The following is a 15,128-nucleotide window of genomic DNA, read 5'->3' as shown; positions in this document are numbered from 1 at the left end:
CCTTCTTTTTTAAATTTGACGTTTATTCTTGTAAGTATGGCAATCAACGAGAAGCTCAAGTATAGTGAAAGCGGGAGTTTAACATGTTGTTCATCCTCTTCAATATATTTCGCTGGTAAGCCAAGGATGAGCCAGCGCCTTTGTCTGGATTTTCTTCCACTGCATTCTGTTTTTGACACTTGGACACAGTTTCTTTCTTGGACTTCAAGGTGGTCAGCAGCCACAGATTTCATCCACCTAAAACATTCTATGCATCCTATATTCTCTACTATCTCTACATTTAGGTCTGTCCCTTATCTCATCGCCAAAAGGCACTTTCCAAGTCGTCTCCGTAGAATCTGCTACGAGACTCATTTTTGATAACGGGATGACTTGGATAGTTAGACTTAGTAACGGGACGTTTTTCCCGTTGTAGGGTTGATGGCTTTATACTCCATTCTTAAAACTAGAGTACCATGCTTACATATCTATAAATCCCTTGGAGGCAAGGGTACCTTGTCATACCCCCCCCCCCCCTCCCCCTCAGCACCCATTAGTCGCCTCTTACAACACACGGGAGAATAGTTGGACTATTCTACTCTTGCCTTACATGGGGTAATATGAGTTTATTTATAAAACTAGGCATCTTATGCTTACAATGAGCATTAACGTCAGTGTCTTTTAAAAAGTACTTATTTTCCACGAACTTAGAAGTAATAGAGCAGCACATTTTGGATGAGTAATTTTGTTTCTCGAAGACTAACAAGTTAAAATACAGTTATTGGTTAATGTATAATATTATTGGTTAAAATAATATTATATTATTTTAATATTAATATTATTGGTTAAAATGCAGCGCTTGGAGAGCCTAATAGTTAACTTCGAAAAAACATATATTACTGAAAAAGATCAAATCTGGTAAATGTTTACATTCGGCAGTGGATAACAAAAACCACAGATTAAATACAAACACAAGGGTGAGTGAATGACTGAATCAACCAGTGAATGTTGACATTCACCAAATTTGATATTGCACACTTACATATTGTGGCTACTCCTCATCAAGTTGAAAATGGAACATTGAAAAAAGCATAAACAGTATTCAAAGATTATAGTGTTTTATTTATTTGTTTTGTTCACTTGATATTTTCATTGTTATATGAACAAAATATTGCTCTGTACGTTTCGTTAAATAAAGAATAATGTTTTAATTATATAAAAATATTGCAGTTACGGTCGAAGTGCATCATTCCTCTGCAAGTGAAGATTCGAACAGTGTGTCGGATGTGAGCGACCCTCTCCCCGACTACGACGACCAGGGCAGCCAGTCCAGCAGCAACGGCAACATCAACAACTGCAACGGCACCAACGGTCGCGAGAAGACCAAGCGTGTGAGCCGCGAGGCCAGCAGCCTGAGCACGGACGAGGGCATCTACCACGAGGGTGACGACGACGAAGACGACGATCTCGACCACGAGCTGAACCAGCTGGTGCCGAACCACCACAACCAGAACGATGAAGAGGACGATGAGGACGAGCTGCATGACAACGAGGTCAGTTTCTCTCCTCACCACCAGGAGGATCTGGTGGCCATCCGCAACAAGAGGCCGCCCCCTGAAGAAGAGCATCCGGCCGCTTACGGGGGTCATGCGCACGCGTCTCGGAGAGCATCCGGACCCATTGATGCCCCTCACGAAGACAGCAGGAAGAATGCAGCCGAGGTTTACCAGGAAAACGGCACGCTCAAGTCGAACCACGAAAAACGCACCATCTCCAGGCCCAAAGAGAAAAAGTTGGTGGAACCCATGTGTTCTCCACCACCGCCACCCCCTCCCCTTCCGGTGAAGAAAACAGAGGAACAAAAAAGCATTCCGAAACCTCCTTCTCCACCACCTGCACCTAAGAGTCTAAACCAGGTGAAGAATTCGCCTGGTCTAGAAACGATTCAAACCAGAGCAGCCCCGCCCCCTCCACCACCTCCAGATTTACCACCAGTGAGAGACATAAAGGTTCTGGCCGCGAAATCGGTTCCATCGGAAGATTCTAAAGGTCATCCTGAAGACGATCGCTCATCTCAAAAATCTGACGAGTCATCGGTGGAAGGGGAAGGCAAAAGGTACATCAAAGCGACCGCCACAAGGAAAAATAGTCACCAGAGAACACTACCTTTCATTCCTCCTCAATTTGGCTTCCCGCCTGATTCCAACGAAAATATTCGACCATCAGAGTATCTTCGCCAAGCAAAGGGAGGTTCCAAGAACTCTACTTTGAAGTCAAATTCCACGCTTCATCGTGCAGTGTCCCTTGGTGAATTAGCTGTTGCTTCAAGGTCAGAAAAAATGACATATAGCAGCAGAACGGAGAGCCATGAAACGCTGTTAGAAAGCGACTCCAGGTCACGGTACGTCCAAAGCCCAACTGGCAGCACAGACTCAGATTGCAAACAGCACGCCCCTCTGAGTAGCACGAACAGCAATGGAAATACGCCTTTGTTTAACATAACAGTAGAACAGTTGCAAACAGTGCATCTAAAGAAAACAGATAAACCCAGCACACCGGGTAACCCATTCTTTGCTTTTAAATCTCTTAATAATTAGATATGATTATATAAAAAGAAAAATCTATTTCATTCCTTTTATTTCAGAAAAAATGATTTTTAATTAAAAATTCGTATTTTTTCATCTTTGACGGTACTTTTAGTTTCAGTAATTGAGAATAAATAAATGAAATAAAATAAATTTCCGAATATCAGGAATTTTATTTAATATTTTTTTCTAAAAAAAAATAGAGATTTCTTTTTAGCAAAGTAACAGTAAGAATTTTTTTTATTCTCTTTTCAAAAATTTACCCTTGTGTTGATAATTTAAATTTTGCCCATACCAAAAATTTGACTGATTTCTTCATCATTGGTTTTTTGTTATTAAAACTGAAAAAAATAATATTTACAGAGAAAATTTCTTTTCAATATTATTGATTGTAATTATTTTATATTGCTCAAAAACTTGCATGTGTAATTTTTTCTCAGTAACGTTTTGGTATAGAAATTTTAGTACTACAAACTCCAAAGGAAAAGCACCGCTATAATAAATGCGTTGCGTCAATTAAGGACAGCGGATTAATTAACTAATTAAAAGGAACATTATGGAAGGAAAAACTGAACTGAAAGTTTTCTGTAACTTACGTAAGAGGAGACCAAGCATCTATGTTTTTTGTTACTTCGGTTATTACGGCTTTGTATGGAAAAGAAAAGTTGAATTTCCTTTTTTAATAAAGCCCCCCTGTCTGATATAATTTATTCATTTCCCAACAGAAAGGACAGTGTTGCTGCAGAAAAATGATCTTATAGCTGAGCTGAAACAGACAAAAGATATCCAAGGTGTCAGGAAAATGAAAGAAGAAAGGAGTCGTATCGGAGAAGAAATTGTAAGTTTGTTTGCCTGTATGCCGTATATTGTTGTATTATGATAATTTAATGTTCAGAAGAGATGAAGAAGAAAATTATCTCTGACCAAAATGAATAAAATTTGTAAAAAATCGTGAAAAGGAAAAATACCTATTTTCTTCGTTTACCTTCATTGATCTGTAAGGGAGGAAAGATGTTAATTAAATAGATGAAATTTTCAAAGCAAATTATCATTTGATTGATATGAAAAAAAAAAAAAAACACCGCAAATAAAGCACAAATCGTAGAGCAAGATTGTACTTTATTTACGTCGTATTTTTATTTCAATCATATTTTAGCGAAAGCATATTTGAGAGTTTCGCATCAAAATATAAGTTGTTTCGAATAATTATACTTCAAGGCAATTCCAAGCTAATGTTGCCTTTTTTCGACTGAGTCGACAAAACTTCTCTCAGGCCGCATGCAGCCCATATCAATTCATATGTATATCCGTTTTATCTCGCCATAGTGACTTGAAATTTTGAAAAATATGCTAACGTGTGCATCACATGACTTCCTTTTACACCAATTTAATGATAATAATAATGCCTTGGATAAGCAAAAAAACACATTAAATATTTTCACCCCCAGGTCGTCACGAACCGATGCAAAAAAAACGTTTTTCAGAGATTAATTTTCCCAATATCAACAATTTTAACGTGATTCAATGGATATCTCTAATTTCCGCCAATAGCGCCAAATTGAAACCAAATTAGAAAAAAAAATTTTTTTTGCTAAATTTGTCTCCAACTTGGCGATATAGCGCCAAGTTTTCGCCAAATTAAACATCACTTGCGTTTGCATCGATATTAACACTGATTTTCCCCCAAAAAGGTATAAAAGACCCCTTTTGGAACATCCGAATACAACCAAAAAGAGAGGCCTCACAACTAAACCCCCACTAGGAGTCTATACACCAAATTTCAACTTTCTACGACATACCGTTTCGAGTTATGCGAGTTACGTACATACATACGTACAAGCACAAATCTTTATTTGTCCCCTTATTGAAATAAAGAAAAATAAAGATTTAGGATCTGAGAATTTTAAATTTTTTGTGAACAGGTACTGTTATTTTTGTTTTCCTCTTAAACTCTTACTTTAATAAAATTCAAAAAAAAAACTGAGTTATGTTTTCCACTAATTTACTAAAGCCAGCAATTTACTGATTATGACCATATTACCAATTGTGACATTCTACTGATCATGACTTTATTACTGCACCAGTGTATTTTTAATCATTCTGATCTTTAATCAGGACTATTTTTGAAAAATATATTGTTTCTAAAATGGTTAATACTCTCTTTTAATCATTTTGTAATTAATTATTCTTATCATTTATAGTTTTGAAAGTAACATTATTTTCTCTGCAAAATTGCACTTAAAAAAATCATTTATATGTTTTTCTTCGAATTGCAATCAACCTTAATTATATACATACGTACATAAATACGCACATACAGAAGTCACGAGAAAATTCGTATTAATTTCACTCGGGGATAGTCAAAATGGATATTTCGGACGTCCAGACGTTCTTAGGCATATATGCACGTACGGTAGGGTCGAAAAAAGACCTCAAAATTCTTTCGGGGATGAATAAAATGGAAAATTAGGCCGAAATTTGAGAAAAATTATTTTTGCGAGATACTTCCTTTACTATGTAAAATGAAGTAAAAATGTATATATTTCAACTATGGCAATGAATTCTTTGTCTGTTTTTGGTTTTGGATACTAAACATTTCTGAAACTGCTGGTTTCAATAAAAAGCACCAAATTGGAACGGAGTAAGGCACCAAATAGGGCTTAAACATTACTAATTAATGTCATTAGCAATAAAAGGAAGTAGTCCTTCAAATATTTGTTTAAGAAATAATTAATGCGTTGAAAAGATTACTTCAATCGTTTACATTTTATTCATGAACTATTTGAACACAATGTGGATGGATATAATTGTCGACGGTTTAGGGGTGGAGGAAGGATGTGACATCCCCTTGTATCCACCCCGGCTATATTCATTACATGACACTAAACGAAGCTGGTGGGACAATCACTTCTATACCGCGTTTATATTTAAATTGTTTTCTTAATGATTTATCAGTTATTTTGAACTTAATAGTAATAGGCATAAATATAAAAGTATGTCAAAACAATGGAAATTTGTGTTAGTCTCTTACAGCAACCTTTTGCTGCTTATAGTACATGATAATACATTATAATACATTAATTATAGATGTTGAATATTAATGATATCAACATGTTTTCAACCTTTGCCCAATGGGGTCGTTTCCAATATTTTAAAAGATTTTTTTTCTGAAAGAACATGCTTAAAAACATAGGATCTAACCATTTTTTAAATAATTTGTTTAAGTTTAATATTTTTAAAAAATTACTTAAATTGGTGATCTTTCATTGTTTATATTTCTTGCCGATGACATCACAAATGATGAAATGCCATTCTGTGTTGCCATTCTCAGAGCAAAATATTTAATTCGCATCTTTACTCACGTGTATTGGCAACGATATGGTTGATAGCAAGCATAGAACGCAATTGTAATTCGCTTCTTGATTATCAGAACGTGGAAACGAGGTACAACGATGCGCCAAAAAGCATCATTTGTGACGTCATCTAGACCACGCCTTGTTTGAAAAATCAGACATTTTAAAAATTTAATTAAAAAATAACTGTTGGGAAAATGAAAGAATTTTCTGGGTCCATGTTATTATTATTATATTTTTTATTTTATTTATTTTATTTATTTATTTATTTATTTTTTTTTTTTTGCTTATTCTATCAATTTCAGTGACTAAAAGTACAACTTTTGACTGAAGGAAACAACCCCATTCCTGCCATCAAGTGCAATGTAAAACCACGATTTAAATGAATACTGAAAGCTTACATCTTTGTAAACTTCAAATTTAATAAGAAGGCGTTTTATTTCTGTTCACAGGGACTGATTTACGGGAGGGCATTCGGGGCCCGGGGCACCAAAGGAAAGGGGGCCCCAAATTTCTGTCATCATTTTTTTTTTAGGGACCAGTGTTCGGGGCCTCTAACTAAAGGGAACAAAAAAAGTTTTATCATTTGACAATTTTTCATTAAATGAAAGCATATTAGCTAATTTTTGTGGAGAACGATCATTTTCGCTATTGAAAAGTGTCCTTTGTGTACTCTCATTTCTGATGGTAAATGATCTTTATTAGCTCTATTATCAATAGAAGGAAGTTTGACCTAAAACTTGATTATGAGGACATTATAGATGAATTTACAACGAGAAAATAAAGGAGAAAATATATAAAGAATCATTGATGCGCGGAAAGCACATTATGATTTATCTTTACATTTGTATCATAGTTTTCCCATCTGCGACTGAAAAAAATTTCTAACATGAAAACCATAATTTTTTTAAGATTTATATTAAATGATTTTTTTGAAAAGCATCTTAATTATTAATTTTTTTTCGTATGAAATCGATATTTTAAACTTTTTTTTTCTATCAAAATAATATCCAACACTTACCATCATATTTTTGTGTGGGGGGGGGGCCATATTTGTCAGTGCCCGGGGCACCCAGGTGTGTAAATCGGTCCCTGTCTCTTCATTGTGCAAGTTATACAATGTAACTCAAGCAGTGGAGTCTTGATTGCCACTTATTTTTATATGAACGTTATACAGGCAATTCAATTTTTTTATTTTTATTTATTTATTTATTTATTTATTTTTTTTTTTTTTTTTTTTTTTTTTTGTTCATTTTTATACATATATGCATGAAGGTAATGAAATGCAACTGTTATTCTCTTTCAGTACTCGGACGTTTCTGGGCAATTCAAAGCGGAAAATTTTGTGAGTCAGATCCCGGAAGTAGACGCCAATGGCTGCGTCATTCCGCCTTGGAAAAGACAGATGTTGGCCAAGAAGGCCGCAGAAAAAGCCAAAAAAGAAGCGGAAGAGCAAAGACTGGTGGGTTACGTTATAGAATCACTTTTTAAGCCAGTTCAGTTATACGATATGCAGCATTTCACATTAGGGAGAAAGCACTTATGGTTCAACTTCTAAAACATGCGTTTAAAATTAAAGAAAAAAAATAAACTTATTTTATCTTGTAAAAATAAAATTTTGTACCTAATTGCATTTATGGATTGCTCATCTAGTAGCATATAAAGAGCATAAAAATAAATTGTCCTTTAACCCCCCCCCCCCCCCCCCCAGAGATGCAAAATTTCCGGAAATTTTGAGGTGAAAGCCATTTTTTTCAGGGGGGAGGGGGTTTTAGAAAAATGGGATAAGATGAAAAAATTGATTGTTTAGATGTAAAATGTAGTTTACTACAGTTGGGGCACACCTAACCTGACAGCATTGTGTAGACTACGCAGCACACATCCTAAATGTAGCGTTACGACGCTGCCAGGTTAGGTTTGCCCCAACTATGGTTTTATTTTCTTGAAAAAAATCGATATTAAAAACGTATTTGCAATCTATATTGATATTTCTTTTCAATAGAAATGTACACCAAACTTTTAAACCTATTTTAAAAATTAGCAAGTAACTTTCTTTGTTCAAAACACCAAAAATTATCCAAAATAACCTAATAATTATTCAACGGTTAATTTTGAATATGTGATTTTTGTACATAGTTCAATGATTTTTTTTTCGGGGCGGGGGGGGGGGGGAGAGGCAAAAATTGGCTTTCCTTTTTGTAAATTTTGAGATTTTAAAGAGGAAGGTTTTTTTTATTTTAAAGTTGCATGTATTTATACATATGTGTGTGCACATCCATGCACTTTCATTATTAAAGGATGCTATATTAAAATTTTTACTTAAACATTTCCACTAATTAATAGTCTATTAATATACTAATTCTGCTGGTTTTAGTAAGAAAGCAGCAAATAATACTTCGTTGTACAGGGAAATTAAATTATTAAATTGTCTTTCAACTTGGATTATCAAAGTTGTGTTTTCATGTGGATTACTGAACATAAAAGCTTTTTAAGAAACAACAAAAAGAAAAAGAGAAAAAAAAAACATTGGAGCGGTGGATATTTTAAATTTCTAAATGCATTATTGTGTGCCAAAAGTATTGTAATTTTCATTTTTTTCCCCCGAGTTGAAAAGTTTTCCCTTCGAGGAAAAAATGGGAAAAACTTGTCATTTTCCCAAAATGTCCATTTTTTTCCTGCCATGATATGCAACATGACTAATTTTATAAATTTGTTATTTTTCAAAAATAAAATGGAAATCTAAAATTTAAATTTCTCTGAAAACATATAATGAATTTTTCTCAAAAAAAACTCTCAAAGTTTTTTGTATTTTCTGAAAAAAAAAAAAAAGACTTTCCAGAGTCGGACTAAGTTTAATGCATGACCATAGTATAGAAATGTTTTGAAAATTATTTGCAAAAAACAATACAAAGAAATAGAAAAATGTGAGGGTAAAAACTTCTTTGAATCACTTGAGATGGAAGTGCCCAGAGTAAAAAAATAAAAAGACCTGTGACCCCTACTTCCCCCAATCAACTCTAATTTGAATTCTGAAACTTTGAGTTTTTCAACAAATTACGTTTTTCGCAATCACGAGTTGCGACAAGACCCTACTCATTGGAGTTATTGTTTCTAGAAACGTCTCCCCTCCCCACCAAGCATTCCCTCCTCCTGGTTGGTTATGTGCGTAAAGTTGAGTGTGTGTGTTATGTGTGTAGGCTAAGTGTGTACACGTAGGTGTGTGTGTGTGTGTATGTGAGTAGAGGCCCGCGCGTGTGTGAGTGTGAATGTGTATGAGCATGCGTGTGTAGGACATGGACGCCACCGCCCAGAAGTGGATTCTGGGGGGACAGTGCTCAGGAGCAGAGGAGCCGCGCCGGTGGTGCTGCAGAGGCCCCTGGTCCAAGCTGAAAAAAGAACCACAACATCAAGGACGGTCAAGTGCATAAGCAATCGTGATTGCTAAAAAACTCTTTTAATAAACTTGTAGATTTTCGGCATTTGATACTGTGGTTGTATATTCATTTATATTTTTTCTTTAATTTGCTTGGTTTTATTTCCAATGCAGAAAGAGCTATAAGCATAAGGTAACACGACTAGCGAATAAACAGCAAGTAGTTTTTTGTTTTGTATAACAAGTTTTAAGAAAAACAAAAATAAAATGAATAGCAGTTAGTAATATCCTTCTATGCAACTCCAAAAAGAAAACGACAAATAATTGTTTAGTTACTTAAAATACACCGCCAGCTCAGTTATTCCATCCGAGGACTGCAGTTTCGTGCTTTTTAGCAGTCATCAGCTCGGAAGAGCTGGAGGCGAAAAATCTCTTAAGGGAGCCAAGAGAGCCAAACAAACTGGTAGCTAATGCAAAATTAGCAAACCAGATGAGCGACCGCAGCAATGGTGCGGTTCTACTCAAAGATTGATGGCAAAGCTAAGGCAGTCCTCGTGTAGAATAACTGAGCTGGCGGTGTATTTTAAATATTTCTGCCTTAGCCCTGGCTTTAGGGCGGCAACTTACTACAATATACATAAGCTTTGCCATCAATCTTTGAGTTGAACCGTTGCTGCGGTCGCTCATCTGGTTTGCTAATTCTGCATTAGCTACCAGTTTGTTTGGCTCTCTTGGCTCCCTTAAGAGATTTTTCGCCTCCAGCTCATGTGATTCTTATGCCGGGCTGATGCGTGCTAAAAAGCACGAAACTGCAGTCCTCGGATGGAATAACTGAGCTGGCGGTGTATTGTAAGTATTTCTGCCTTAGCCCTGGCTTTAGGGCGGTAACATAAATGTTGAGTTAGTTCATTGGTTGAATCACTGGGTTCCTGTTTTTTTTTTTTTTTTTTTTTTTTTTTTTTTTTTTTTTTTTCCCCCATTTCAACAACCCCAAAAGGCCTGGCGCATAACCGTAAAAGTTCTCCCAATATTTATCAATTAAAATATTTTTTCTGTCTTGTGCTATTTGCTACTACTACCATCTAAATCAAAAGAGCTTTGTCTTTCAGAGGGAGGCCGAGGCGAAGAAGCTGAATTCGATTCCTCCTTGGAAGCGGCAGCTGCTCCAGAGGAAAGAACCTGCAAGTCCTGTCACGACTCAAAGGTCAGTATAAACACTTTTCGTGTCCATAGGTACATAATATTAATTAAAACATTGTGTGAGTACGTGAGTTGAAGATCTAGACTAGGAATTCTGAATAGTAGCCACTGGCTACCAAAGTCACAAAAAATGGTAGCCACTTTTGCACTTTTGGTTGCAATTTTTTTTTAAGTAATCACGCAGCGCAAAAAGTAAATCATCTTTGCTATTATTCATGTTAATAACTAATTAGAAGGTTATGATACTCTGCAAAATCAACAAACAAAATTTCACGGGACATATTTTGGTTTATTTATTAGTCAGAAAATGTCCGTCACTTGACACGACTATTTTTCAAAGACTTTGGAATTGTACCAGATCGTAAAAAGCAAAAACGAAACCTTTACCAAAAAAAGAAAAAATCTCGATCGTAAAAACAGACTATTTTAAAATGTAAATGGATGTAAAAATAAAATAAAATAGGCTGTCATGGGAATGCCGATCAGAAGTGAAAACTTAAAACGACAAAATAAATTTAGTGTGTTTGTGCGCGCGTGTTTGGTGTTTTTTTAAATTTTTATTTAAAATTAATTGTAGTTTCAAAAACTAAAACTTTATAATTTGTTAATTCAAAATATCAGCTAGTCTAGTTTTTACGTTTATCAGCTATCCGAGCATCAATTATATACATTTTGGTATGGTCTATTTCAGTTCGTTTATAAAGTAAACATAGATGCAAATACAGGAAATATTTCAAAGTTTATTCTTAGTTTGTGTTATTTGCAGTTTTCCATGCATAAAAATAATAAACAATACACATACAGAACTTTCCACGTAATCAGTTTACTGTATTACCTCTCTTAAGTCGACATGCCGTGAGATTGACCAGTATGCCGGAAAATTCGAATTTTAATGGCATGCCAGATAACTCGAGGTTCATTTCGAGAGAAAAAAAAATAGAAGAAAAAAAATGAGATTATGGACGTAAAAAAAGTCATTTGGCAGAAGCCAAATGCCGATTTGTTTGCCCTGTTTTTATGCTTTCATATGTACTACTATGCAATCAATTATGTTTGATTTGAATCATATGCAGCTGTATTAAACTGGTTTTGCATGATGATACGAAAACGTTTTGGTGACGTGTTATTTGAAATTTAATCGTTTTTAAAATTTTGAAACATCGATTTTCTGTTTGATTTTATTTAAAAGTATAAGTTAATCAGTTACGAAAGTTTCTAAAGCTTTTTTTTTAATTTTAAAAAATACGATTTAAATACAAAAAAAAAACTGATTTAAATTAAAAAAATTCCATTTTTTTTTATTTTTTAAAATAAATCATGATTTTTTTACATTTTGATCATTACTATTATCATTATTAGATTCCAAGGCTGATACTATAGGTTTATGATAACTAAAATAGGAAATAAAAATTTTGATTTGAATCTATTTAAATATCTTGTAAAGACTGCATCAATTGTAGTTTTATATCTCGTTGTGCTAAGATTGCAATCACTAAAAATTCAATCAATGATAGATTTTTATATTTTTATCATCTGCAAAGTTGATGTTGAAATCCTCACTCAAAATCATTGGCAAATCATCAAAGCTCTTCACAATTTAATTTTGAAGTAATGCAAACGTCTTTAGAAAAATAAATTATCATTCAAAAATTCTTGTATTGCGTTTAAAGACTTAGCCGGTGAAATATAAACAGCAACCATCACAATTAGCTGTCCATTTGCAGAGTGGCAACGACACACACACACATGTATCACCGATATCAGAAACATTCTCGTTTTTTCCATCTCAAAAAATGCACAAAGCGTCTAAAGAAGTTTTCACCTCAAAAATATTGCATAAGCTTAAACATGTTTTCATCTGAAGAAGAAATGCAATGCCCCGGGTGAAGATTGAACTCACGATCGTCAGATTGCTCACTCATTATCGAGACTGACTCGCTGCCGACTGCGATACCAAGGGTCGTAATCTCAACGAAAACAACGTATGTAAAGACTTGGTTTCCTAGGAAAGAATCGCAAATCTTCGACGTCGCTCCTCGCCGTAACGCTAAAATCAAAGTCAAGTGAATTCCGGTGTGGCCATTCACGTCGTCGATTTAGCTCGGGTGCGCATGCGCAGAAAAATCAAGTTTTCGCCTCAGCGAGGAGCGACGCCGACGCTAGGTTTGTTCACTCCTAGGAAACCAAGGCTTAAAGGAGCAGAGAGAAGCCGCGCATGCGCTGTATTCCCGATGTCAAATCAGTGGTTTTTTTTCCCATCTCAAAAATGCTCAACGCGCCTAAAGACGTTTTCAGCTTCAAAAACCAGGAACAATTGATTTTGTTACTTTTGTTTAAAATATTCAGTCTGAAAAAAAGACGAAAAAAATCTGTATGTACAAAATCAAGATAACGTTTACTAGAGACTAAAGAGAATGGTTCAAATCGGATTGGAAGCATGTTGTTGTAGAGCCATATTATTTTTAACAAAAAAGAAACACATGATTGCCACTTTTGGCGACCGAGGTTTGATTCTTGGTAGCCATTTTCTGTGAAATTTTCGCCCGTTGGAGATTGGCAACCGCTAATCTAGAGCTTTAATTATGAGTGCGTATTATTTTGGATCAGAACCCAGTGATATAGATTTCCCATTTTCTAGCAAATTCTAAAACCCTCAAAACGAGTTTCTACGTTGACTACTAAACCCTGCTGTATCCTGCTAAAACGATGGTATATTTTATTTTTTGTAAAATGATGAAATGTGTTGATGTTGTTTACATTTTATGTATACTTTTTGTTCACGTTTTAAACTTCATTATTTTAATTTTCTTTTGCAGCATTCATCGGACGGTTTCACAACCTGTAGTTAAATCCGTCGAGGTCCCTACTCACGCTCCTCCTGAAAAGCCACAAATTGAACTGCCTGCTCCAATCACAGAACAAGTCACAGACACCCAAAATGAAGACTCCGACGACATTCCGCCAAATCCTTGGCTTCAGCAACTTCGCAAAACTAAGAGTGTATTCCGATGACCATGAAACGACGTGGGACATTTCGGGCCAATGACCTTAAGTGTTTAAGAAGATACTATATCCCAGCCACCCACTATTGTCCTATTTGGGACGCCTAAGACTTAGTCAGGCTGGTGATCTTGGAGGCAAACGTTTTTGTTTGCTGTGCTCAAACTCTTTTCGGACTAAATTGTTCGAAAGTTGAATTTTCACCAAACGTGTAACCTGCTTCAGCAGAAACTGTACTTCATGGAACTATTCTTTAATTTAAGGGCAATCTTGTTAAACCCTTTTGGTGAAATTTCTAAAGCTTTGTACAGTAGAGTATGTTATTATTGTACAATGTTGTAACATTTATATATCTTTCTGATACTGGAGTTCCTTCATCGATATTTTTACGACAATGAAACTATTTTTACTATATTTAATTTTTATACAATTGTTTACAAAAGTGTAGCATATCTAGCATTTCACAACCAAAAGTGGCTTAAAGTATTGAATTATTGAAACATATAAATACATCCCAATTAGTTAAAATGTTACAATAACATACAAGACAGTGAGAAGAAATGGGTGTATGTGGACTTAAAGGTGCAAATAAGACTGCTATTGTCATCTCTTGCCTCAAGGCAGATGAGAGTTTCTCCTATCATTTGTAATAGTTATTTCCTTTTTCTTTTTTTTTTTAATTTTGGCACCTACATCCCTTTGCTTCCAGGTCCTTCATATGTTCTTGGAATCAACTTGTGCTGTCGCATTGCAGAACGTGTATATTTTTACCAACATCGAGTTGACACATTATAGCATTAAAACAACTAATGATTTGAAAGGACAGCAAAACCATTCGTTGGGATTCCATTTTAAGTCATTCTTGTCTAAGTCATACCTTTGAAGGGGTTTATACATTCCATGTATTGACTAGTTTTATGGGTGATAGTTTTGAAGGTAATCTTGACCAACTTTTATCTCAGTATCTCTTTGGTGTTTGAAAATACTACGCTGTCTAAAAATATACTGCCCCACATTATTTTACCGCTATTGCTTTTTTTTTTCTGAAAAGCTTAAAATCTATTTAATAGCAAAATTGTCAGAGACATGATCATGAAATGATTGAGCACTAACACTGATGCTTCAAAACATTGCATGTGACAGGAATGCATTAGTCTATTACTTACCAAAGTAGTAGAGTAAGAAAAGTTACACTTGTCATGGGTAATGATAGTAATCTTTATGGGATTATACACAATCTTTAACTCCGAAAGTGATTTTGTACTAGCTTTCGTTTGTAAATGTAATAAAGAATTGAAAAAAAAAATTGTTCAAGTGTTTTATTGCAAAATGATAATTTTTAGTATACATTTCAAGGGCTGTGTGCGTGTTGCACCTGATAAAACAATCGTGGACAATGTACTTAAGAGCCATTGTCTGTAAGAATCAGGCAGTTTAAAGCGTTTGTGATTGTTGATGTTTTTAATTTTTTTTATTTTCACATATGTTGTTCCTTATCATAAATGTAATGTAAATCCGAAATTTGAGCTTCGTCTGACTCACCATTTTTGAGAAAACAATTTTTTTTGTTTAGGGGGCCTGGCACATTTTTGCCGGTTTTTCAAATTTGCAGATTTTAATGTGCTTGTTGCTTGAAGC

At 34.9% G+C, this 15,128-nt stretch overlaps 1 protein-coding gene across 1 annotated transcript in view; it reads left to right on the top strand.

Annotated features, from left to right (window-relative positions):
• The window catches only part of LOC129233119 (uncharacterized), a 34,156-nt gene extending 20,393 nt beyond the window's left edge, over positions 1-13,763 (top strand). Inside the window, exons 5-9 of the mRNA XM_054867179.1 lie at positions 1,210-2,538; positions 3,290-3,402; positions 7,224-7,379; positions 10,400-10,494; positions 13,307-13,763. Coding sequence (XP_054723154.1) covers positions 1,210-2,538; positions 3,290-3,402; positions 7,224-7,379; positions 10,400-10,494; positions 13,307-13,502 — 1,889 coding nt within the window. The 3' untranslated portion in view covers positions 13,503-13,763. The remainder of the gene's footprint in view (positions 1-1,209; positions 2,539-3,289; positions 3,403-7,223; positions 7,380-10,399; positions 10,495-13,306) is intronic.
• Positions 13,764-15,128: the final 1,365 nt, after the last annotated feature.

This window comes from Uloborus diversus, unplaced genomic scaffold (assembly GCF_026930045.1).
Source record: "Uloborus diversus isolate 005 unplaced genomic scaffold, Udiv.v.3.1 scaffold_174, whole genome shotgun sequence".
Taxonomy (NCBI): domain Eukaryota; kingdom Metazoa; phylum Arthropoda; class Arachnida; order Araneae; family Uloboridae; genus Uloborus; species Uloborus diversus.
Note: the sequence above shows the minus strand (reverse complement) of the source record. Positions and strands in the feature narration are given on the sequence as shown.